This window comes from Vombatus ursinus, unplaced genomic scaffold (genome assembly GCF_900497805.2).
Source record: "Vombatus ursinus unplaced genomic scaffold, bare-nosed wombat genome assembly UNPS02001419.1, whole genome shotgun sequence".
Classification (NCBI taxonomy): Eukaryota; Metazoa; Chordata; class Mammalia; order Diprotodontia; family Vombatidae; genus Vombatus; species Vombatus ursinus.
In genome coordinates, this window is record NW_020941197.1 from 6075967 (window position 1) to 6102859 (window position 26893).

At 37.7% G+C, this 26893-nt stretch overlaps 1 protein-coding gene across 1 annotated transcript in view; it reads right to left on the reverse strand.

Annotated features, from left to right (window-relative positions):
* DCBLD2 (discoidin, CUB and LCCL domain containing 2) overlaps positions 1 to 26893 on the reverse strand; it is a 109081-nt gene that overhangs the window by 67083 nt on the left and 15105 nt on the right. Inside the window, exon 2 of the mRNA XM_027866404.1 lies at positions 12150 to 12377. Coding sequence (XP_027722205.1) covers positions 12150 to 12377 — 228 coding nt within the window. The remainder of the gene's footprint in view (positions 1 to 12149; positions 12378 to 26893) is intronic.

The window sequence follows — 26893 nt, forward strand, 5'->3', positions numbered from 1 at the left end:
CTCTCATTAGAATGTAAAGTCCTTGGTGAGCAGGGATTGTCTCATTTTTTGTACTTGCACCCCAGAATCTAGCATAGTGCCGAGCATGAAGTAGGTATTTAAAGAATTGCTGACTGGTTGACTTTCAGCAAGTCACCTAACCTCTCTCAGCCTCAGTTTCCTTAGTTTACAAACAAGAGGACTGAACTCCATGGTCTCCAAGGTCCCATCCAGGTCTGAATTTAGGGGTGGCAACGGAGAAGGAGAAAGAATGCTAACAATTGAGAGCATCCAGAAAGGCTTTCTATGGAAGGTAGCACTTGAGTGGAGACTACAACAGAAGCAAAGATTTCAAAAGATAGAGATGAGGCAGGAAAATATTCCAGGATTCCAGAAATGAAGGGGAGGTGGATGGAGGAGTGGGTGGGACAGGAATGAGGGGAAGATATGACAGCCTGTATAAAGGCACTAAAGCAGAACAGGGAATAGCAAGTAACACAGTATGGAAATAATAATAATTGTTAAAAATAATGATAATGTGAAATAAGTTAGTAAAAAGAAACTGGAACCAGATCATGAAGGGCTTCAAATGCCATAGGTATTTGTATTTTATCCTAGAAACAAGATGGAGCCACTTTATTTTCTTAATCAGGAGTGTTAGGGTCAGACCTGTATTTCAGGAATATCAATTTTGCAACTGTCCAAGGGATGGATTGGAGAAAGGAAAGAAAATGAATTAGAGAGAGCAATTAAAAGACTATTCCAGCAGTCTAGATCCACCCTCCTCCCCAACTTCCCTATTTCTGTCAAGGGGAATCATCATCCTTCCAGTCATATGGGTTTACATCCTCAGAATAACCACTGACTCTTCTTTATTCCTCCCCTCCCACATTGAATAGTCGCCAAATCTTGTCAGTTTGATATCTACAAAGTATCTTTTATCCATCCTTCTCACTGGGTCAGGTCATTACTTTTCATTTCTAAAATAGGACAAAGATGTCAGAATGCCTGAATCCATGGTATGAAATATTATAAAATATGCAAGCAAAATAAAAGGGCAATGCTACATCAGCTTTTTATGGGTTGCAAACAATTAGAAAAAATAAAAGTGTTACAGGGATAGAAAAGGAAAGCTTTTAGTTGTAGGGATTGAAGATCAAAAAACAAAAACAAAAACATGCTCTTAGAGTAGCCACTCAAGTCAAAAGATTCAAATTTCTTTAAGGCAGTGAACGAAAGTAAGAATGAAATGAATACTGAAGAAATTTTTACTGCAAGCCATGGCTGGTTCAACTGCTTTCAAAATCAAGTTCAACTGCACAATATTAAAATTACTGGAAAGGCAGCCAGTACAGATGAGGACTTGGCAGGGAAATACATCATGTTCGGAAGAAGATAATCAAAGGAGGAAGATACACTCATAAACACATTTTTAATCTAGATAAAATGGGCTTCTTCTGGGAAAGGATGCCTTCTAGAACTCTCATTTCTAAGAAAGAAAAAAACTCAATTTGCTTTTAAATTGCCTAAGGATGACCTAATACTCTTACTGGGGGGTAATGCAGAAAGGGATTTTAAATGGAAAGCAATGTTTGTTTATTGGTGTTGAAATCCTCATGCTCCCACAGCCTATAACTACTGATTGCTTTTCAGGTCTTTAGTGGTCAAATAAGAAGGCATGGATGATTAAAGCTATTTTCAAAGAATGATTTTCAAGTTATTTTAGTCTAGCAGCTGAAATATATTATAAGGACAACAATACTGAGTTTAAAGCATTAGTGATTTTAGAAAATGCCTCAGGTCATCCAACTACACTAGCTAAATTGTGTAACAATGTGAAAGCATGCTAATTCTCTTGAGATGTGGGGATAGTACATATATGTACAAAGATTTAAAGAAAGAAAAGACGCTTTAGTCTACACTACTAAAAGTATTTTCAACAACAGTATTTTTGTCATATTATTGTATAGTTTATGATATTTGGTAATTTTTTATTTTTAAAAATTTTGCTTTCTATAACTACCCTTTTACTTTGTAATAAATGAATCAGAAACACAGAGTTCTTATCCTTTGCTGTCATATTACATTATTAAATAAAGTTATTTTTAAATTTTTCTCATTAGGTTAGAAACAATGGCCATATTTTACATATAATCATAACTTCAAATAGTATATATTCAAATAATGTGACCACTTCTATACTGCTTTTGAAAATTAATCAATAACAATATTTTCATTGTAAATCATCTTTCTGTAAAACACTGTACTGTTTTTCTGTTTATTTTCATCTGGATAAGACATCAGCAGCAATTTTCTGACCTATACATGAAGATAATGCTGTGAATTTTCCATAGATAAGACTACTTATATTCCTTGTTTATTTCCCATACTAGAAGGATTTCTCTTTCATTGTTTCAAAAGGAACCCACTATTGTACTCTGAAAATCCCCAAAAGAGATTTGAGCTAAATATCTTATTGTAGAAGGTTAAAAGGCAAAGAAGAGACACCCCTCTTTAGTATGCCAGTCCTTTTGCCATTCTATGAGACATAAACATCCTTACCCTTGAGGGGTATTACTCTCAAAAACACCATTCTGACAGGTAATCACTGAGTACAAATCTAACCTAGTTATCTTTACATGGATTCTTTTTTACTCTCGGGTTTTGACTTAGCACATAGACAGTTAACACCACCACTCACCCCAAAAAAATCACATAGCAGTAATTACATTCTTTAAATCTTAATCCACGAGAAAAAGGTGAAGAAATTTTAAGGTTTAGTGAAAAATTCTAAGGAAGAAAGGATTTGGATACTAAAAATAAAAATCAATTTTTAAAAATAGGAACACATAAGTATTTCATACTCCTTCCAACCACCACCCAAAGTATTGTAGTATGACTTCAATTTTTGGCTTTATTAGCTGCTTTATCATTTGTTAGCTGCAAAGCAAGCTGGACTTAAAGTTACTGCCCAGCACATTAAATTTTCAAACCAGCTGGAAATAGCTAAAAAGTAAGCTGAGTCATCCCAAGCAAAAAATATACATAAGCCAGTTGATTCTTATTAAAGTGTGAAGCTTCGACCAGATGCATCAGTATTGGATGTTCTTTGCCACATAAGGATCTGAGTGAGATTCATTAAAAGGTAACTACAAAAAAATACATTCAAATAAAAAAGACTAGAGCTGTGAATGCAAAGACAGATACATCATCCCTACTGTCAAGTTTGCATTACACTACCTCAGTAGAAACACTTAATTTATCTCACACTTCTGGGTAACAAGGAAAAAAAAAAACCAGAAAAATGCTTAAGTTACCAGATCAAACAAAGTGAACCTCAATGAACTGAAATTATAGTACTAGAGAAAAGCTACTTAATTAAGAAAATTTAAAAGTGAAAACTGTGGTTTGCTGATGAGGAAGGAGTGGAGAGAAATTCCCCTTTCCTCCTTGTTGCAGGTAGCAGGAGGCTTTTTTCAGCTCACAGTTTTCTTGTCTCAGACTTGGGCCAGCTTGCTTTTGAGCTAGGCCATGAGGGGTATGATCTCCCGAGCCACTTTTTAGAATAATGATGTTGATGATGATAGTAATAATAATAAGCTAACATTTATATAGAACCTACTTTATCATGATTATCTTATTTGATCCTCACAACAACTCTGGGAGGTATAGCAGCTAAAATTATACCCATTTTACAGATGGGGAGACTGAAGCAGACAGATGAAGTGATTTGTCCAGGGTCACATAACTAATAAGTGTCTGAGGTCCAATTTGAATTACAGTCTTCCTGATTCTAGGCCCAGCTCTCTATCCATTGTGCTTATTTACCCGCCAGATCCTCGGATATCTTCCATGGTCTTCATCTAGTAACTCTCTAAACCAGACCTGCACAGCTTGGCAGTAGGTAGGGGCCAAAATTAAAATAGGTTAACCTTCCTTGGGCTGCAGATAGGTTAGACTAGAGACAGAATGGCGATGGTTAGTTGTCATAGGGCATGTGACAAACAGGAGAGTGGCAACCTAACATTTTTCACTGGCATCTGGAAATCCTTTGGCAGGCCCATTGTTGTGCAGGCCTGCTCTAATCCCATCAGTTTGGTTGAGGAACTAATTCAGTTTGATCAGTTGCTAACAGTGGCTCAGTCTTTTATGTGATTAGGCTGTTCAGAAACTCCTTTATACTTTGTTATTGGATGGCTTAAGAAAATTCTCCAATTTAGGCAGGAACTTCCCCTGATCCACTTTTCTTTGCACTGTTCTTCAGAGATGAAATGTTGGAATAACATCATGAGATCAGATATTACAACTATTCTTGCCACTGTGCTGGTCTTCATTTAACATGATTCATTTTTACCACACCAAAAAAAAATCAATTTACGTTCGCCAGCTGTAAAATCCTATAAAACCTATCTTTATTAAGCTTCTGTTAATTGTATAAAAGTGAGATACTTCAGTATTTGCCGATAGCTTGTCATGTTAGCCAATCTGATAGGTGTGATGTGGTACCTCAGATTTGTTTTGATTTTCATTTCTCTAATCAATAGTGATTTAGAGCATTTTTTCATATGACTATGGTATGTGAATACAGATCAAAGCAAATTATTTGATCTCTCTTTTTTGTTGTTTGTTTCTTCTTTCTCGAGGTTTCTCCCATTGGTTCTAATTCTTTATAACATGACTAATGTGAAAATAGGTTCAATATGAATGTTATGTGTAGAGCCTATATCAGATTGCATGTCGTCTTGGGGATGGGGGAGGGGAGACATGGGGAGAAAATTTGGAACTTAAAATCTCATGGAAGAGAAAGTTGAAAACTAAAAACAAATAGATTAAAAAATTTAAAAAAAAAATCTGAGGCCAAATTTGAACTCGGGTTTTCCTGACTCCAGGCCCATCTATCTATCCACTGCACTATCTAGCTGCCCAAACAATGTATAGGCAAGATCATTTTAAATACCATGTCTTACTAAGTGGTTTGAACTGAACATTTAAGAACAGAATTTTTATTAACATAGCAAGGTAGCTATAGGCAATACATTATTCAAAGGTATTCAGCAAGAAGCAGTATATATATATTCAGAGTTATTCCAACATTACTTCTGAATTGTATGTTAGGGTCTTTGTATGATAAGGTTAGGACCCTCTTGAGCATCTGTAAAATGCAACTGAAAGGGCTTTCTATCATCTCTACATGCTTTAATTTAGTAAGTTTTAAAGTTCCAGAAAACTCTTAAGTAGTTGTAAGACAGAACTGTTTTTTTTTTTCCAATTTTTTAACATTTTTGTTTAAACTCACAACTTTTGAGTTCCAAATTCTATCCCTCAGGGCTCCCTTTCTCTCTTCCCCCCTCCATGAGATGGTAAGCTATAGGTTATATAGCTTATTATTATTACTATCATCATCAACATCATTATTCTAAAAAGTGGCTCAGGAGATCATACCCCTCATGGCCTAGATCAAAAGCAAGCTGGCCCAAGTCTGAGACAAGAAAACTGTGAGCTGAAAAAAGCCTCCTGCTACCTGCAACAAGGAGGAAAGGGGAATTTCTCTCCACTCCTTCCTCATCAGCAAAAAGGAGTCATTTATAGAAGGCAGCATGTGCCAGACAGGTCAAAGCATCATTACCACCCTGACCATCATTTCCCCATGGAGAGAATGGCAGTGTCCTTCCTCCATCTTGGCCTCCACAGGAAGCTTCAGGTCTACTATCTTGTCACTGTCAACAACAACCAATAACCAGCTGCCCAAGAAAACCCAAGACACCCATGAATAGCAAAGCCACCCCAGACCATAGGACCTGCTTCCATGTAGCCATCATTCACAATGGCAAACCTCGTGGAGATGAGACCTGGCAACCTCTGCAGATGCTGCAGTCCCTACCTCCTTATCAGCCTCAGCTAATGGAGACTGGAAAACAAAGTTCTCCCCAGTGAAGTTGTTTGCACTGTCAAACAGTTCAACATCAGAAATGTGTATGGTTTTATCAAGGGGAACGACATTAAAGATGATGCATTACTATCTGCTCTGCCATGGCACTCTGAGGATCAGAGTGCCTCTCCACCTGACTTGAAGTTGTCAGTTATTAGAATGTGAGCTCTTTGAGAGCAGAAATGGTCTTGCTATTCCATTTATCCATCTGTAGCTTGCACACTTCCTGAATGGGGGGGGGGGGGGGGGAATGGGGACGGGGGTAGGAGTCCATCCCCAGTCATCCTGATCTATGTCTTGCCACCAGACCCAGATGGCTCCGGAGGAAAAAGTGAGGCTGATGACTTTGCACAGCTCTCCCTCACTTAAATCCAATTCACTTGCAAGTCATGGCATCATCTTCCCTGATGTCATAGTCCTCTTCAAGAACAAAGGACAAAAAAGAAGAAGAAGCCTGGAATAGGTAAATTTAAGGACATAGCTGATAGCTTTTAGAACGTGAGCTCCTTGAGAGCAGAAACGGACTTGCTTTTCCATTTATACCACTAGTTTGCATACTCACTGTTTTCTGAACTTAAACATTCTACACTGAGAATGTCAAAGTTTGGAAGGAGAGTTTGGTACCTTGAATAGGGATCCTGTTGCTCAGAATCCTAGAAACCTAAGAGCTAGGGTACTGAAGAAGAAGAACTAGGAAGGCTTCCTGTCACTGCTAGAATAAAGATTCTGGTTCTTTCCAAAAGATCTTGGCAATGTCTTACAAAAGGATTTCAGCTTTGTCAAAAGCTATAGACTAGTGGTGCCAAACTCAAATACAAATGGAGAAATAAAGATCCTTTTGGGATACAAACTGACAGTTTTTAAGAAATAAAGCTGTCTATATTTCATAGTATTTTTACTTGTTTTGTTAAAAAAATTTCCCAATTACATTTCACTCTGGTTCAGGCTGCATTCTGGATTATTGTAGGATGTGTATTCGACATCTCTGCTAAAACTACAGTCACCCAGCAAAGCAACAGACCCTGCAGAAAGCAGGTCACGAAACCTAGTGGAGCAACACGTCCTGCAAAGAACAAGTCTAGTGAACCTACTGAGGCAATACATCCAGCCCAAATATCACACATAGCAAGGAATACTATGGGGACAATATAAGAATGTATTCAAGTTCCTCACATGTAATCTTTATTTTTGCAGAATCTCTCTTTTGGCGTGTATGCTGGCTGGAGGGCATGCCCTGAGTATTAAGTAGCAGAGTCTTCTGTTGTGTATCATCTTACTATATTCCAGGAAATGACTACTACTTTGAGCTGTCTCTTTTAGCTAACTACTGAAAGGTAAACACATCAGTGAGGGCTTGTGGCCTATAGTTTTGTGAGTACAGACTCAGAGAGTACCCTGAACTTGAGGAACCTATGCTGTGAATTGGAGAGAGGGGGTGCACAAAAGGATACTATACCTCTATCAAGTTTAAAATAGCTATAAGTATACCTAAGAGATATAAGGAATGAACAAAAATATGTAAGACCAAAATCAGTTCCCCAATGGTTAAGTGGTCAAAGGATATGAACAAATAATTATCCAGAGAATTTCAAAACATTAACGAAAATATAAGGTCACTGTAAAGCACTTCCCCACAGAAACAATGTGATACATAAGAGATTAGGTTTCTAAGACACTCCACAAAAGTCTTAACCCTAAGTGAACCCGAAGTATATTACGGAATCATACTATGAAACCTAACAGTACCATGTGAAATAACATCTGTATGGGAAATGCTTTCAGAGGTCCAACTTAGGACACCTGGAACTGACTTCTGAAAGAAATGGATGGATAACAAACTGGATACAGGTTCTACATAGGACAGAACAGGGTCATAAGGTTATGTCCTTTGGTCCTGTCCTGTTCAATATTTTTATCATACTTAAAGGCACTGAAGGCATGCTACTATATATCCGTGGATGAGACAGAGCTCTGGATATCAAAATCAAGATTCAAACAAATCATAACAAGTGAGAACACTGATGAGATGAAATTGAATATGGATAAATGTAAAATTATAAATCTCTAGGTCAGAGCTAGAAAGAACTCAAGAGATGATAAAATTTTCCAAATTTTATGTGTCAAAAATAAACTGCATGAAAGTCAAGGCAAACTGGCCTGACTCAGGAAGACCTGAATTCAAGCAGTAGCTCTCTCTGAGTCACATTGGCTGTATGACCCTGGGCAAGGTGCTTAGCCTTTCTGTGTCCCTAAATAACTCTCAAATAACTAAGTTACAGAGAAGCCAATACATACTGAGAGAAGTTTCCTTACCAGGAATCCTGTACATTAACTAAATTAACAGGTAGAGGACTCAATTTATTAGACTGTATGAACAAGGTGTGAGGTTTTAATTAAATGAAAAGTTAATGATATGATTGCCCCACTCCTGACAATGGCTGTTCTCTCCCGGAGGCCTCAGAATCATCCCTTGTCCCATTTCTTACAGCAGCTATCACCTTACTTTACCAAGAAAACTGGGGTTAGTATGACTTCGCTCATGCCTCCTAACATACATCTTAAAACTCGTCTACATCTTCGACCACGCTCTCTTCCTTTGCTCCAGTTCCTGAGAAAGAAGCAGCTTTTTCTCTTCCAAACTCTCTATTTCCCATCTCCTCTGGGGACTTAACCCAACAACCTTTTCTCTCCTCTCACCTTGAGATTTCTTTCTACTGGGTCTTTTGCCACTGTCTGCAGACAAACTCAGTTTTCTCCCATCCTTAATAGAAACTTCGCTAAGTCTCATCATCATACAAAGCTACCATCTTACAACTCTCCGCCCTTTCACTGCTAAACTCCTAAAAAGAGCTCTCTGTGCTCAGTCTCAATTTCTTCACCACCTGCCTACTCATCTTCTTTCTAGCTCCCTTGCAAACTGGACTCCAAGCCAATCACTGACAAACTGTTCTCTCAAAGTCAAACAAGACCTCTTAAATGGACAGCTTCTAACAATGCCAACCAAAGCCTCTTCCCATTACACTCTCCTCCTTTGGCTTTTCCTGACATTACTCTTTTCTTTCCTCCTACTTCTCTGACCCTCACCTCAGTTTCTTCAGAGGGTTCGTCATCAATCTCCTCCTTTATATGAAGCACAGATATTTACTAAGGATCTGTGCTGGGACTTTGCTATCTCTCCAGGTTTCTCTTGGTGATCTTATCAGTTCCCATTGATTCAATTATCTTCTCTAGCCAGATGACTCCCCAGCTCTGTATTTATAGCTATAATCTCTCCTGAGCTAGAATCCCACCTCCCCAGTTGCCTGCTAAATTATCTCCAAGATAGTAAATGGCTCTCCCTGTCCCCCACCCCTCAAAAATGACACTTAAATTTAATCTGCATTAAGATTTTTTCCATCACTTTATCATCTAAACAATCAACAAAACAATAAATCAAGCCCTGATTTTTAGCATTTCTGAGGTATAAATGCTACACTGTAAATTTAAGTCAGCTTTCTAAGCCAGTACAAGCTGACTCCAGCACATTCCTGAATTTATCTCCACTTAGATGTCCTATTGGCACCACAAATTCAACATGTCTACAAAAGAATTCATTAAAACTTGCTACTGACCCTCTAAATTTTCTTATTATATGTCTTAACGAAACCACTATTCTTAGTCACCGAGGTTCCCAACTTCAAAGTCAACCCTGAATTGTCCTTCTCTCTCCCATCTGATAGCCTGTCAGCTACCAAATCCTGCCAATTATACCTCATCTACATTTCTGCAATCTATCTTCTTCTCTCCACTCAAACAACTCATGTTCATTAGCACTTACTTGAAATATCAAAAAAGCCTCTAAATTGTCTTCCTTCATTCAATTCAATCTGACATGACTGCCCCACTCCTGACAGCGGCTGTTCCAAACCTTCCCCTTTCCCCTGAACACCTCAGAATCATCCGATTTCCCATTTCTTACAGTAGCTATCACCTTCTTGAAAAAACTGAGATTACCATGACTTTCCTCATGCCTCCTACTACACACCTCAAAACTCGTCTACATGTTCTATCAGGCTCTCTTCCTTTGCTCTAGTCTCTTGAGAAAGAAGCAGTCCTACTCTCTTCTAAACTCTCTATTTCCTTGCCATCTCTATTTCTTTTACCTCTCTGATTCATTCACTATACATCTGCCAAATTAGTATCCCTAAAGCACAGTTCTGACCATGCCTCTCTCCTGCTCAAAAATCTTCAAACTAGCTACCAATGGATTCTAACAGAAATATAAATTCCTCAGCCTGTTATTTTAAATCTCTCTGCAATCCTACTCCCACTTGCCTTTAAAGACATTTCAAATCATTCCACTTCACATACAATACATTCAGCCAAATTAAATTATTAGCTATCCCCAAACTCAACATTTCATGTATCACCTCCTTTTCTTTGCACAGGCTATGTATCCCCCATATCTCAAATGCATTTTCACCTCACCTAGCTCAGGCGCCACTATAGGAAAAGAAAGCCTTTCCCGAATCCTCTAGTTATTATTCTATCATCATACAGTCTTCTACTTATCTGCATATTCCTAACAGAATATAAATTCTTAAGGATAAGAACCACTTCAATCTTTGCCTTTGTAACTCGAAGCACCTAGAACAATGCCTTGAACAAAGAAGCATTTAATGTATATTTGTTGAATTGCATTGTTGAAATCCTTGAAGGATCAGATGTCCTCTGGAAGACAGCCTGTGGCTAGTTCAGCTCTCCCTCAAATTAAGTGTTGGTTCTTCACCATATTTATGAGAATTAAAGATTAGGCATAAATGTGGAGTTCGCTTCCCCATAGCCACAGTCTGGTCTAAAAACAGAAAGCATTTCCACAAAGGTGGGGGACATATCTTCTATTCGTAACTGTACTGCTGAACTTGTGACACAGAGGCACTTAATAGCTTTTGTTCTATGCTTCACTTTCTCAACGTGAAATACAAACAGCTCTGCTAACCTTTTTCACAAAGGTGCCAGGAAAGATCATCAATTTGGAAAATGTTACATGAATTCTTAATAAGGGAAGCTGTCTTTAATAATAATTTCATAAATTACAACTACAAATCTAGGCTACTATTGCCATTACCAGTTAAGATAACTGCTCTCCAGTAAGTTTCTAAGCTGCTCTAAATTAAGGAGGTAACAAAGTTGCTTTACTTATACAGACGTCTTAACTGTCCTGTGACATACAAATTTATAGTTATCTTGACCATAGTAGGTACCCAATGAAGTATAGTAACCTTGATCATAGTAGGTACCCAATGAATAAATAATTCATTCATTTTCCAATGAATGAAAAGCTCTTTAAGACAACACACAGTGATTTTAGAATTTTTCATTTTTATTCAGTCAACAGTTAAGCTGATACACCAAATAACCTGTGTCTTATAAAAAAAAAGGGGGAAGAGGGAATAGTTCTTGGATGATTTTGATCTTGGCTCTTTATTTCTTAAAATAATAATAAGTAATATTCTTTCCTTCTATTATCTTTATAATACCAATGGACCTCCTGGAATAAATTATACTTCTACTCATAAGTTTTTGTTATTGCTTGTCCTTCATTCTCGAAGAGGACAACGACATCAGGAAGGTGATGCTACAACTTGCAAATAAACTGTATTTAAGTGAGGCAGGGCTGTGAAAAGTCACCAGCCTCACTTTCTCCCATGGAGCCATCTAGGTCCAGTGGACAGATATAGATCAGGATAACTGGAGATGGCCCCCCTACTCTAAGTACAAATACAATCAACTGTCAAGAAATCTGATGCTTAGATGATTAGCATCTATCCTTTTGACAGCTAAAGGACAGTTGTACTGTGCAAAAGCACAAAGAAAAACAGTACAATAATCAATGAATGAGTTAATAAAGCATTTATCACTTACTATGAGTAAAACACTCTCTTAAGTGCTAGGAATATAAATATCTCCCTAAGAACATCCTTAAAACAAAACCTGAACAATTAAAAGATAAGACAAACAACCAAAGGTCAAATTTTATTATTTTTAACACTAGAAGACGGTATGTGTTAACTGATACAAAAATTTTATTACAATTTACTTTGAAATAAAAAATTTTATCCTATTTTCTTTGCCTTATAGATAAAAACAAATCCTCTGTGTCAAATGACAGAGTATTCTTAAATTCTGGTCCTCCCAGTGTTAAATCAAGCTATTAAAGCATTAAAAATACATTTATAGAAAAAAAATACAAGATTCCTACCTATCTCAGTCCTGCTGAGTCCAATTCCGTTGTAAACTCTCAAATAATTAAAGTGACAAGAATCTGAATCTTCTATGTCAAAGTCACCAAATTTGATGTGCACTCTCTCCCCTGCCTTCACACGGATCTCCCACTTACAAACTGTGCTGTTAGGATAGGTATGTGGGTAGTTTATTGATGTAAGAGTTCCACTTTCAGGACCTAATACAGTGTGTCCACATCCATCACCTAAAAAGATAAAAAACAAAAATAAAAACAAAAAACTCTTTCAATTATACTTTCATATTTTTTAGCTGAAAAATCTGTAAGTCATGAGGTATAAGGGTTTATGAGTTTTCTTTTGTTGTTGTTTCATGAAATGTTTTAAATACCTCTTTTAAAATCCTAAAAAACAGAGTAGTAAGTAAGGCCTCTGGAGGATTTGTGTGCGAACATGGAAAATCACTGCTGAAGTTGAGAATACATGGATGGCTTGTGATTTGTACTACTAGAGAATAACACACAAATAAAATTAATGGGAACAGGCGTGAAATAAAATGTAAAATTTAGACTGAAATATTAGTATAGTAAAATTTATCTATACCAGAAAAATACAAGCGGGTAAATGTTAAGGTATTCACAGCACTGAACAGAAACTCCGACTTAAAATGGATCCGTTCATTCAGAGCCTTTTAAGTTTTTTCAAATAACTTAAATAGTATTTTTAAAGTGTTTATAGAAAGTTTTACATACATTAATAATAATATTAAGCATTTTCTTCCTAACAACTCTGTGAGGGAGATAACTCAAGTATTATTCTCATTTTATAAAAGTCCAAAGAAGACAGAAAATTTGGCCTAGGTCCCAAAGCTATTATTAAGTGGTAAACCCAGGCTGAACTCTGGTTTTCTGATTCAATGTCCAGTGCTGTTTCTACTCTACCATTTGGCTCCAAAAATAATTGGACATAAATGTTTGAATACTATCATTACATACAATCGTTTTTAGTGATTTAAAAAACAAAGTAAGTCCAAGAGGGATTTCTCAAAATATGAGCAAAATACACATTCAAAAGGACACCATCAATATTAATAATTCATTCATATATGAAATACCTCCTAAAATCTTCTCTAATTATGAACATTCCCTGAAAAATATCCACAAGATCTTTGTTCATGTGTGTGAATATGTATGTGTGTAAATACACATACATGTTCATATATATGTAAATGTCTATGTGTATATACATATAGAAGCATAGATATGTATGTATATACACATGAAGACAGATAGCATTATCATTAGTGATGGTATCACTTCTTAAAGGGCAGTTAAATAGCAGCTAATAAATAATTGTAAATTTTATATTCTCTAGCTGTTTGGTTTGGAAACGAAAAATATATAGTCACAACTAAAATGGATATGTACACAGAAGACCTAAGACACTGATATTTTAAAAAGTTGTTTAAGTTTAAAAGAAGTTAAAAAACTTCTATCAAAGTTAGACTCTATCCTATTCACCTACAAAGCAAAAAATTTGGGTTAATCCAAAATTTCCAGCTGCTGTTGCTGTAAAGGAACTGTTGTTTAACATTCCATAATAAGGAGAGAAGCAGGTAAATACTTTTCCAACAGAACCCTGAAAACATTACTTTAAAATGATGGCTCCTAAAGTAAGGAATATTTAGAATGACTTTCCTATTTGCCCTTACCAATTCTGCTGCATTTTTAACTCAATATACAGACATAGCTTTAGTAGCTTGTTTCTCTCTCACTTTAAAAAGCAGTGATTCTTTTTTTCTCCTTGTTGTAAAAATAAACAAGGGCAACTTCTACGAATAAGTACTATAAAAATTTTAGATTTAGGCTAGTCTCTTAAAATAGTGATAAAAATGTTAACTTATACATTAAATTCAGTTGTTAAAAAACAATAAGTATATACATATTTCCATAATTTTGACTGTTCAATATAGTCTGAAAAACAAAATTATGTTATAACTGAGTCTTTGAATTTCCCAAAAAAAACAAACCCCAAAGATACTTCTCTCATCTAAAAACTTGACCTTAATTGATATGAATGATTTGACACTCCCTCTTATATTATGTTCTCCTAACACAAAGAAACTTGTGTTTTGATTTTTAAAATGGGTTTTGTAAAGATTAAAAGATTAAGATATTTTTAGACACAGAGAAATAAAATATATAATCTTCCCCCCCAAAAAAATTGTACTCAGCAAAATAACTGTTGAATATCACAATCACTCATTTCTGTTGTGTGGCTAGCCCATCTCCCTTTTTTGGCCATTTATGCTCTGATTAAGCTGCTTCTGTAAGAGGCACGATGCAGCTTTCCCTTGCATTTGGGGTCACATACAATTTTGAATTTTTGGGAAGCATGGTTTTCAGTTGTCACTGAGGGGAGCAATTCCTGTGGGTAATGGGTCTACCTTCCTCCCCATCACCAACAAGTGCTGACCAATGGCAGTGCCAGCATCCTCCAGAGCAGAGGAGTAACACTGAAGGCCAAAGGCAGCCCAGAATAAAAAATAATTGAGAAATGTTTAACAAGATAAATAAAAACCAATGCAACATAATGTTAATTTGTGGTTTTCTAAGTCAATATGTGGCCTGAGGGGGATCTGTTTCTAATTATCAATCTGACTAGCCCAGGTAGTCAACTACTCTGTTTACAGAAACAGTGCCTAGGAGGGGGCCTGGCTCAGTGACTGCTTTGTGCAGGTATTGTAGACATAGCTACTGAAGACCCAGAAAAGAAAGCATTAACGACCAAAGTCCTTAGTGCTATCAAATGGTTCAGCATCAGAACTTGACATGATTTTACTAGAAGATGCATTATGATTTGATTTGCCACTAAAACCTAAGTAAATGGGACCTTTCCATCTATGTGCAACTAAAAATATTTGTACCCATTAGAATGTGAGCTCCCGAGAGCAGGGACTGTCTTATTTTACTATTTATATTCCCACTGCTTTACCTGGTGTTTTGCAAATGTTGGTTTTTAGTTGTTTTTAGTCCTATCTGACTCTTCGTGACCCCTTTTGTGATTATCTTGGCAAAGATACTGAAGTGGTTTGCTACTTCCTTATCCAGCTCACTTTACAGATGAAGAAATTGAGGCAAACGGTTAAACGACTTGCCCAGGGTCATACAGCTAAAGCATCTGAGGCTAGATTAAAACTCAAGTCTTCCTGATGCCTCCACTGCACCACCCAGTGGCATGCTTTGCAAATAGTAAGCACTTAATAAATGCTTTTTTCATTCATTCAATCAGGCAAGTCATGCCCATATAGTAAATCAGGAGAAGAATAATGTTTTTTTATAGACTGAGATAGACACAAGAAGCTCAGGATACAAAAAGCATTAGCAATTTCCCTAAGTGATGGTGTTGTTCATGCTTCATTTTTGAAGATCACCAATGACATCATGATGGGTTGATGTCATGACTTGGATTTAAACGAGGTAGAGTTGTGCGATGTCATCATCCTCTCTCTCTTCCAGTCATCAAAGTCCAGTGGCAAGACCAAAAAAGTCAAGATGACTGGTGATGGCCTGGATGTAGTATATGACCGTGGGTATCTTCAATGTCAGACCAAGCTCTAAGCACTCCACAGCACCTGCTTTAGCCACCTTCATGGCCACCAGAACAAACTGTTCTCATCTGCCCATTTCACCAGAGGAAGTCCACATGCTTGGGGGAGGGGGGGCATCTCCCTAAGTCACCAATAGGTTTGAGGCCTGTCAGTTACCATCAACCTGGTTTAGCCCATCTGCCAAGATGGTTTACCAGCGTGTGACCAATGCACATGTTACAGCTTCTTGGAGCCAAAGGTGAGAGGTGAGTGCCAGGTGGACACTAAGGTGGGTGAACAGTCCTGAAAAGGCTTTGGTAAGCCCTCACACCAGATGTCCCCACCCCAGAACGCTCCATAGTCCCCCAAAGGTGATACATGTAGGGCTAAGATACATAAATCTTCCTGAGTACAATGTGAGTTAGCTGTCCTAAAGGAGTCATTCTTTAGGGGCATATGTAGACATTCTCTGTTCCCCATAAATTACCTGATGGCCTGGGGGGGGGGGGGGGGGGCGGCTTCCAGCTATTCACAACTGGGGGACTTTTACTAAGTAATGACTAAAGTCTCCAAACTAGGTGCTAAGCCAAAAGAACTGATGGCCTAGTGTATGAATCTACAAAAGAAGAATTTTCTGAAGAGTCAAGTCAAGGAAAGAGGATCTGCTTCTCCAGAAGCCAGAAATTTAACAAGCAGATGGGAAGGATGCTCCTTTTGTAGTTCATCCAATAAGTCATCAGATCTCCTGAGTTCAACAGCCAATTACAAGACTCTTCACCATGATATAGTTTAAACTCCTCCAAATGTCTAGAAGCAGGCATTCCTCCATTCCCCCACACCCACCCTTCCTCAAAGACTCCATGTAGTTGACTATATACAAGTAGGCAAGGAAAATCTGCACGTGCTGCAAGGAATGGCTCCCATAAGCCAGTTGACACATATTATACATATCATAATCAAGGTCATATGTTTTTCATCTATTTTATTCAGTATAGATGGCTAAGTTAAATCTCTTCCAAAGGACTACTGATTATAACCCAAGAGGCCTTCTAATGTTCCAGGGTACTATATAATCTTCACAACATCATTTGTAAATAAAGCATTTGGAAAGTCTCATGATCAACAGAAAACTATTCTTTTGGGCCATGTGCAGGGCATCAATTGTCTAATACATCTTCCAATTCCATGACTCATTTGGTACCTAGAATATTATTTTAAAGAATTAACTCCATGTCCATATTTATTAAAGAACAGTATATAATTATTTGTACAACTTATAAAGATAAAGTCTGGTATGAAAAGAAATCTTCAAAAACCTTTTGTTTCTTGCTTATGTTTTTCACCAAAACCATTTTCAATGTATGAACACATCATTTCATAAAGATTTTAGATTTTAAAGACGGAAAGTAAGCATATACGTTGGCAGCTGCTAATGTTGTAAGCCATATTTTGAGGGATAAAAGTACCATATGTGCATGATCTTTTGCACTCTTTTAGAAGCTTTGAGATATACTGAAAATTCATCCTTTGGTGGCTTCAGAATTATGTTGTCTCTGCCAGAGTCCTTTGGTACATACTTGGCCAAAAGTAAGGAATTATATAGTAAGCAGTGACAGGGTTGGAGCTAGGAACACAGGTTAAAATTAATTTCTGACGCTTGCTGACAAGTCATTTGAATACTAAGGATTAGTGCCGAGGCAGACTGAAATCTTCACTTATAAAATCACAGATGCTTCATATAATACTCTATATTTGGGAAACTCTAGGCACACTGCCTCTTAAATATCCTTCTTCAGTTTCCACCTGTTTCCTGTTGAGTTAATGTATTTCTACACCAAACATGGTATATGTGTGCATCTGTGTAGTATGTGTGTGTGTTCAACCCACTCCTGTCTGGTTCAGTTAAGTGTGAGAGTCATGAGATACCCATCTCCCCACCCTTTCCTCCATGTTTGTAAGCTTCTTTTGCAATCACTAGTATGAAAAAGTTAGTCCTTCCCTAGTGTATTCTTTATTCCTCCTTTTTGTTTCTTAAAACAAAATAGAACAAAACCATCCTAGGCCTAGTGTTTACCCTCAACTCCCTCTGTGACTGATCTTTGAAGAAAGTTGAGTTCTGCAGAAATATTTGTCTTTTCTCCCCATTTTGATTTGCTACTATTTAGTCCATTTGTTGTATTTACCTGTCCAGGCTCCTCATGATTTTTGTATATATTTCAAAGATTTTACTGAACTCTGGTCTTTCATCATGAACGTCTGAAAGTCCTCTCTTCTATTAAAGATCCATTTTTCCCCTGTAGGATTAAACAGTCTTGCCTTGGTTGTAAGCCTTTATCTTTTGCCCTGTGGAATATCATATTAAAATTTCTCTCCTGTAGAGTAGTTTCTGTCAAGTTTTATGTGATCCAGACTGCAGTTACTTGGTACAAGTAAATTTTCTTTCCGGCTGCTTGCAGTATTTTTTCTTTGACCTGAAAGCTCTAAATTTTCCTTGTGACATTCCTGGAAGTTCTTAATTTGGTGTTTCTTTCATGAAGCAACAAGTGGTTTCTTTCTGTTTTTTATCTGCCCTCAAGTTCTAGTAAATTTGTGCAGTTTTCTTTTATTATGTCTTAAAATAAAATATTTGGGTTTCTATTTGGACAATTATTTCTTGCTGACCTAATAGTAGATACTTTAAATTTTCTTCTTCCTTTTTTCATAATCTTTTGATTTTATTCTAATATTTTTTATTGTCTCCTGAAGTTACTAAGTTCTCTTAACTCAATTCTGATTTTCAGGGAGTTTGATACTTGGATAAATTTTTCTACTTTCTGTCCTAGGCTATTTAATCTATTCCCAATTCTTTCTCCTAGAGCCCTCATTTCACTTTTAATTTCATTTTTAAACATCTTATTTTATTCCTTCTAGCTGACCTTTAAACCCTTCTAGCCAAGTCAATTTTCCCCCAAGACTCTACCTACGTTTGTTGTGGAGTTATACCATTCTTCTGGGTTTACATGGGTCTCTTCATCCACTGAGTTTCTTTACTGGGTACAGTGTTTTCTATTTACTCTTAACTCGAGCCTCAGTACCTACTTTGGGACTTTGTGCCAAGGCCAGGCTCTGCTTCCTCCTGAAATCTCAGATGGGATGGTCAGGCCCTGTGGGTCATGTCCCTAATTTCCTAGGCACCTAACACTGGCTTCGACCTCCAATGGTGTGTCTGTACGAAAAACACTCATAGGGATAATTCAAAGGTAGGCATCATATTACAGGTCCCCTAGAGCAGCGGTGTCAAACTCCGATGGCAACATTCAAGGCTGCAAGGATCTTTTTCTATTTGAATGTGACACCACTGCCTTACAGCATCCACAATCACAGCAACAAGGGGTCCTGGTTCCCATAGGCCGAGAATATCTTTGCTCAGAGCCACTGACTTCCAGCTGACCTAGAATTTCCGTGCTTGTCAGAGGGCTATGGGCTTCAAGTTCCCCTGGAATCTTCCCAAGTGCAGGCAGTCTGCCAGTCTGTTTATCTGTGTTTTTGCTGGTTGTCCTAAGAGGTCTGTTTTCCCAAAGTGGACATGCCTCTGACTTTTTGTACAGTCTGGGATGGATGAAAAGAGCTAATTCGGGGCAGCTAGGTGGCGCAATGGATAGAGCACTGGCCCTGAAGTCAGGAAGACCTGAGTTCAAATCCGGCCTCCGACCAAACCCTTGACACTTACTGGCTGTGTGACCTTGGGCAAGTCACTTAACCCCAACTGCCTTTAAAAAAAAAAAAGGAGCTAATTCGTATTTTTTCTTTGTTCATTATTTGATCTGATGTCCTTTGCACATCTTTGCCAAAGTATATATGTGACAACTAGGCACCTCTATGACCTTTCACATCATCATCTTAACTAGAAGTTGTCTCTACAGACTCAGTTTCCTATCAAATGCTTTTCAACAATTTGGGAAATTCCCAACAAGCTCCTCATGTTGTTGCGTAATAAATTTGTACCTTGGCGCTGACTGGTATTCTCCTTGGCTTCTTCTCTTCTCTTCATAAAAAGATCAAGTATTTTTTCCGCATAAGACAAGCTCTTAGGCTCTTTTGGACCCCTTGTTGGGAAACTATTTTAGATTAGTTAAGCCTCTAAAAATGAAAATAAGTCATTTTCTTATTTTTGTCCATTTTCCATTTGTAAAAGCCACAGTTTATTTAAAAGTTGAGAAATGATGTAATTCCATAAAATGTTTTCATCCCATCCTTATCTTTTTTCATTTTATATTCTGACTTCTGCTATAAAAGTCAATGATCTTACTATATACAAAGAATTGATTCTAAAATGATTTCCATATTTATAACCAGTCCGTTCTTGCCTGTTAAGACATGCGACCAATTTTATTTGTGTGATATTATTCAGTTCTAGCCACATAGCTCAAAGTTTATCTTAGGTTCTAAAGTCAGCTCAAAAGGAAATAAAGTCCCTTAAAATCAAAATTATCCTAAAAAAATATTTAAAGTCACCCATGATACCTTTAAATAGCTATAACTGGAAAAGGTTTTCAAGTTCCTTTAAAAAAAAAAAGGTAGCCTATTATTTAGAGCAGACGGACCTAAGATAATTGTTGTGGAAACCACAGAAGGTAAATTTGTCACAAAACCTAGTTATTGATTAGCAGGTGAGGAGGATTTCAGTCAAACTGAAGCAAATTAAAACAGGTTAAAGATTTAGCTGACAGGAAAACTGATGGTTAGGGAAAATTCCTCTTGCAAGGTCTTCCTATGTAACTGTGAATAGAATGCCACCAAAAAATAGATGCTTTTCCCTGCTTTACTATGAGTCAAGAGAGAACACAAGGAACCCAAAGAGAATACAGCACATGTTTTCTAGCAGGTATCTTCTAGCTTTCCAATAGTATTAGGAATGGGGCAGCTAGGTGTTGCAGACGATAGAGTACCGGCCCTGAAGTCAGGAGGACCTGAGTTCAAATCTGGCTTCAGACCAAACACTTGACACTTACGAGCTGTGTGACCCTGGGCAAGTCACTTAATCCCAATTGCCTTAAGGAAAAAAAAAAACCAATAGTATTAGGAAGATCAACTAAACTGCCCTTCTAAAAGGACAACCTAAGCAAAATTAATAAATTTGTAGCTATTATGAAGAGGGGCTTCCAGAATTGCACTTAATGTTGTAGATGGTTATATTACTTTTAAGTAGTCTATAAGTATTTGACCTCCTTCATTTCCTGATCCTTAACTATTTTTTCTAATAAGTTTGGCTGTCCTCCCCTTTGCACACTTTCACATTAACAGTTTGGTAAAATTTGTCATATTCATCACAGAATTTGTCCACTTCAACTATAATATATGTTGGTATATACACTATAAAATATTGTATTCATGGTGGCCTGTCTGTTTCTGTTCATCTCGAGCAATGCAAGGTAAGATGGCCCATCCCACACATGAAAATGTTGTTTCTGGCTGCCTTCGATTTTGTGATAAAATCACCACTGCCAAAACCATTCATCAAATCTTTGATAATTTATATCTTTCCATTTATCGGCAACATCTTTATGTTTTTTGGCTTCTTTTATATTGAAAATGCAAACACATTTATCCTACAGGTCACCAAACATGAGTTTGGTACAACAGAAAGAGTGCTTGCTCTGGAGTGAGAGAGCAAGGGTCGTTTCCTGTCTGGACATTCACTTATATGAATCTTTGACCTCCCTGAATCTCAGTTTTTTCATCTGTAAAATGGATGGTGTCTGAGGCCTCTTCCAGCTCTATACATGTGACTTGGTGACTAAATTAAGGGTACCAATAATTAGATTGGCAGTTAGGTGGCACGGCAGACAAGAGTGCCAGGCCTAAAGTCAGGAAGACTCATCTTCCTGAGTTCAAATATGGCCTCAGACACCCATATGACCCTAGGCAACCCTGTTTGCCTCAGTTTCTTCATCTGTAATAGCAAATCACTCCAGTACCTTTGCCAAGAAAACCCCAAATGGGGTCACAAAGAATTGGACATGACTGAAACAACTGAACAACAATAATTAAATTAATGTTTGCAGATAGTCAAAAGAACAGTATGTTTCTTAGAATATTTTGCTTCCTTTTCTCCCATCATTCCTGTGGAAGAAGAAAGCAATCTCAAAGGCCTGAGGGATATTTTGTACTTTTCTGCTTTGTGAAAAAGCAGCATACTGCAGTAGCGCTGAAAGTCAGCTTCAGATTTTTACACCTATGACCATGGCAAAGCACTTCCCTCACAGGGGTCCTATTCAATTCTTTGAGATTATAAATGATCAATCAGTAGCTGATTTGCACTGGTTGAGGAAATGTTCTTGCCCAGGAACTCACTAGACCAATGAAACTGAGAGTCCAGTCCAAAAAACAAACAGACCTGTTTTACAGAATTGTCATTCCAAAAACTTTAATGAATTAGTCCTGCCCCCACAGTGAGGAGCCTCCCAGCTCAGACTACATCAGGGCCTGCCAAGACTCATGTGCCATTGGCACAATCGCCAAGAACTTCAAGTCTACTAGATAAAGTGGAGGACTATAGAATTAAAAAATCAAAATCTGAAAATTAAGCTCCCTAAAAGTGTTCTTTCAGGATGGGCTTCCTGAGGATTTATAGGTAATACTACTTGATTATACACATTTACCTGGATATGCCGATGATAAAATATTATTTGAACCTGTCTTTCCTTATTGAGTCCCAATCTGCGTAATAATTACTTGGACCTTAATAAAAAGGAAACAGTTTGAACCAAAATAAATAAATGCCAAATGTACTTTTGGTATCTTCAAAAATTAAGTCATCGATCAAATAAAATAAAAACTCAAAATGTAAATATAAACCTATCTTCATCAATGAATGGAAAATAACAACAAAACTTTTTCAAGCAGTTGACAAATACTAGTTTTTTTAAAAAGCAAAGCATTCCCACAAGCAGGTTAATTCCACAAAATATGAAGGGCAGCTTGACACTTGTCATTTTTTCCAAACTTGTTATTTAAAAAATAAAATTTTATTTTAAAAATTACATCAAGATTTTGAGAATAATCATGGAAGTAATCATAGAGGTCTTCATGTCAATATTTGTCACAGCAATCAACAAGCACTCATTAAATGTTACCCTGTATAAGGCACAACACTATGCAGTGATACTAATATTTGACTTTTAATAATCATTCATCGTGGGTATACTCCAAAGTGTTTTCCTAGACCTAGTTCTCCTCTCTACACCCTCTTTCTTAGTGACCAGAATTTTTCATGGGTTTAATTATCTTCTTAATGCAGATGACTTCCAGATCTATAGATCCAGCCCTAATCCTTCTCTGAAGCTCAATTACCACATCAGGCATGGATGCTTTCAACTGGATGGTCCAAGGTATCTCAAAATATAATTCAAGGCAATACTCATAGCAATGGTCAAGCAATTAAAAACTCCATACCTACATTAATTGTCTACTATCTCGTATGATAAATCCATAAGGATTTGTTAAGCTCAAATGAGATAACATTTTTCATATGCTTAGCACAGTTCTTGGTACATAGTGTTAAATGTTAGTTCCTTCGCTTCTCCTACAATGTGCCAGTGACTGTACTATGGGCTACAGATGCAAATGCAACGAATGAAATAATCCCTTCTTGCAAGGTACTTAAATTCTAATGGGAGAGGTAAGTACTTAAATAAGTACCTAAAGGATAAATAGAAAAGGAATAAACATACAGTAAATAACAAGGTAGTTTGGAAGAAAGGGTACAAGCTCTTGGGGAAAACAGTAAGGTCCATCAAGTAGGATGTGTGTTTGAGTTACATCTTTTTAAAAACTTGTTTTTAAAAAATGTTATCATCAATTCCAAATTTTGTCCCTCCCCCACCTATTGAGAAGGCAAAAAATATGACACCCATCATACATATGAAGTCATGCAAAACATTTTCACATTTGCAATGGTGTAAAGAAAAAAGAGATAAAGTGAAATTATGCTTCAGCCTGTACTCAGTCCATCAATTCTCTGTGAAGGTGGATAGCACTGTTTACCACAAGACCTTTGGAACTGTTGTGGATCCTTGTACTGATCAGAGTGGTTCAGTCTTTCAGAGTTTATGCTCATTACAACACTGCTGTCACGCTGTTCTCCTAATTTTACTCATCTCCCTTTGTTCATACACAGTTCTTCCCGGATTTTTCTGAAACTATCGCCCTCATCATTTCTTACAGCATAATAGTATCCCATCATAATCATACAGCCTAACTTGTTCAGTCATTCCCCAGTGGATGGGCATCCCCTCAGTTTCCAATTCTTTGCCACCACAAAAAAAAAGCTACCATAAATATTTTTGTATATGCAGATCCTTTTCTTTTCCTTTAATCTCTCTGGGATACTGACCCAGTAGCTGGGTCAAAGGGTATGCACAGTTTTGTAGCCTTATGTCAGAGTTTATAAGGATCCCGGGGATCATCTGCAGTTCCCTTATGTCCTATAATTTTCAAGGACTCAATTTTTGGAGGGGTAGGAGCTATCTTCCCCAGTCCCAACCATAGACCCAAGTCTTCTGGGAATGGGGTAGGGTCTTTAGGAGGTATGGGGTACAGTGGCAAGGTGCTGGGGTGCTCAGAGCACGTGCCTCCCAGCCTTATGTGGCAGCTGTCAATAATGCCTCTCTCTTTCAACTGGTCCTTCAAATTAGTCATTTCCCTTTGTCAGTCTAGCAGCCTCCTCCTTAAGCCTTCTTTCATTTTCCTCAGGGCTTCAAACAACAGACTGAATTTTCTTCTTGGTTGCTTCCTCATATCAGAGAAAATAAGTGTTAATCTGGTAGGGGTATTTGGTCTGGATGGACTAATTTCTGTTATTCAAAGGAGCCTTCTTCAGGGAACGGCAAAGTGGTATCATCCCTGTATAAACATGCCACTGTGAAAGATATTTCACAGAATGTGGGCCATAAAGCTAAAACATCTCTTCAGACATCCCCAGGGAGATCTTAGAGCTAGACTGGCTCACTGCAAAAAGAATCCACAGACAACATCAAAGACAAACTAGGACAGGGAATTCCCTGTGAAACTCATAAGGAGGTTAAAAAGAGGAAGAAGGAAAGGAGTCCCTGTCTTTCTTTGTAGACACCATTGGAGGTTGAAGCCAGTGACAGGTGCTTGGGAAATTAGGGACGTGACCCATAGGGCCTGACCATCCCATCTGAAATTTCAGGCCTGAGAGCATATACTTCAAGCTTCCCTCATAATTTTGAGGCTGTCCTAAGTGAATGAATATAGAACTATTTTGGACAACAAGTTGTCAAAGTGACTCAATCAACTAACTAACTAAAGGGGTACTGGGATGAGACAAGTACAACATCTGATATCTGATAAAAAGGTTCCTCCTGGTGGGTCATGACCTTGCATTTGAGACGTACATCATGATGCCATGCTTATCAGGCTATCAGTGAAGCTACAAACCAATATATGATCTGTCTTGTTTATAATTTATAGTCAAGAGAGGGTAAAGGGGAAGAGAAAAAGAGGAGAGAGAAAAAGAGAGAGGGCACAACACAGGGAGCACTGTATCTCTTGGAGGTCTAGCCAAGTTTAACAGATTGCAGCTGCTATCAGAACCCTCAGGTGATCAACAGGAGAAGACTTGTGGATAAGGATGGCCTGACTAGTTCTAACCTGCCCTGAGTGGCTCCCAGGTCAAGGAATCACATAAACCCCAAGCTTTCTGATCATATGGAATCCCCAGTTATGAGACCCAGTCTGGAGCCAGGGGAAATCCGACGGTGTTCCTCCCGAACCCTAAGATACTCACTGAGAGCCAATCCATCCCGCGTAGGTCATTCGAACCTTCCCTGGTCCCAGAGACTCACTCAACGTTCAGAGTCTTAGAGGGCTGCTTACAGCAACCCTTAGGGATTCCATTTCTGATACCAAATTTGTCAGCTGAGAATGAATTACAGGCTAAGAAGGTTTGAGGGGAAAAAAAAAATTATTAAGCTTTCTGGCAGAGGGGAGAGCCTAAATAAATGGCCAACTCCCAAGCCTCTATGGGTTTCACATTTATAGGGTCTGAGCTCAGGTTACAGAGGAGACAGGGAATGAAGCTGACTGGCCCCACCATGCGAACAGAAGGCTACTCTCCTAATAAGGCACACAATCTGTATATGAAGCAAGGCATGCTGACTATTAGACCTGGAAGGTCTCTGGGGTCTCCAGTAAACTGAGCACATCCTGGGTTAGATAATAAGCTGGGTTAAGCAATAAACAAGTCTGGTCTCAACAAGTCCTGTCTTTTGCTGTGCAGGACAAGGTTGCGACTTTCATGGTTTCCCAACAAAACCACTGGAGTTTATTGAACATGAGATACACTCACTGTAAACCTATGTGGTTATAACTGCTTCTCGCTTTTTTGGTTTTATTCCCTAAAACTAGACCAAAAGGTTCACCTCTTCTTAATTCCTCCACGTATAACTTCATTACTAAATGGCCCCCTGAACCCAAATGACCCCAAAGCACCTGTAATCATATACAGGGGATCTCAAAAGTCTTAGTGTAGTTTTAATCTATTAAAGCTTAAGGTATTTAAATTATTAAAGCTTAAAACTGCACTAAGACTTTTGGGATAGCCTGTAAAAGAACGTCCATATCCCTTTTGTTAGCAATCCAATCCCATTTTCTGGAGCCCCTTAAATGGTTACTGCATTCAGATATCAAAGCAAAGATCTTGTAGTAGAAGTAATAGACAACACCACGTTCCCTTCCAAATACCAAACTGGGTCTCCAGAAAAGGAGGAAAATCTCTAATATATCAGAGATGGGGTTTTTCCTATACAAAAGGGGAAAGCTGGGAAGCCATTTTGAGATGGTTTGGAACTACCACCCTAGTACTACCCCAATCTGGATGCAGATTTGGAAGACCACAATGTTCGTAAAGAATATCTTTCAATAAGATCCATTTGGACACATAAGTCTTATTATGGGTTTTCTTTTCTTTTCCTTAGCAAGGAAATTGAATTATCACGTCCACATTTTTGAAGAGGTTTTTGTCACAAAATGAAGAAAATGAAATGGGTACATCTCTTCATTTTAGAACTCAAGCTCACATAGATAGCTTTCATTCAGTTTCCTGCAGTGAACAGACCTAATTCACTGCCTCCACCACTATAGAATATATTCCCCTCCTTGCCTCTATTTATT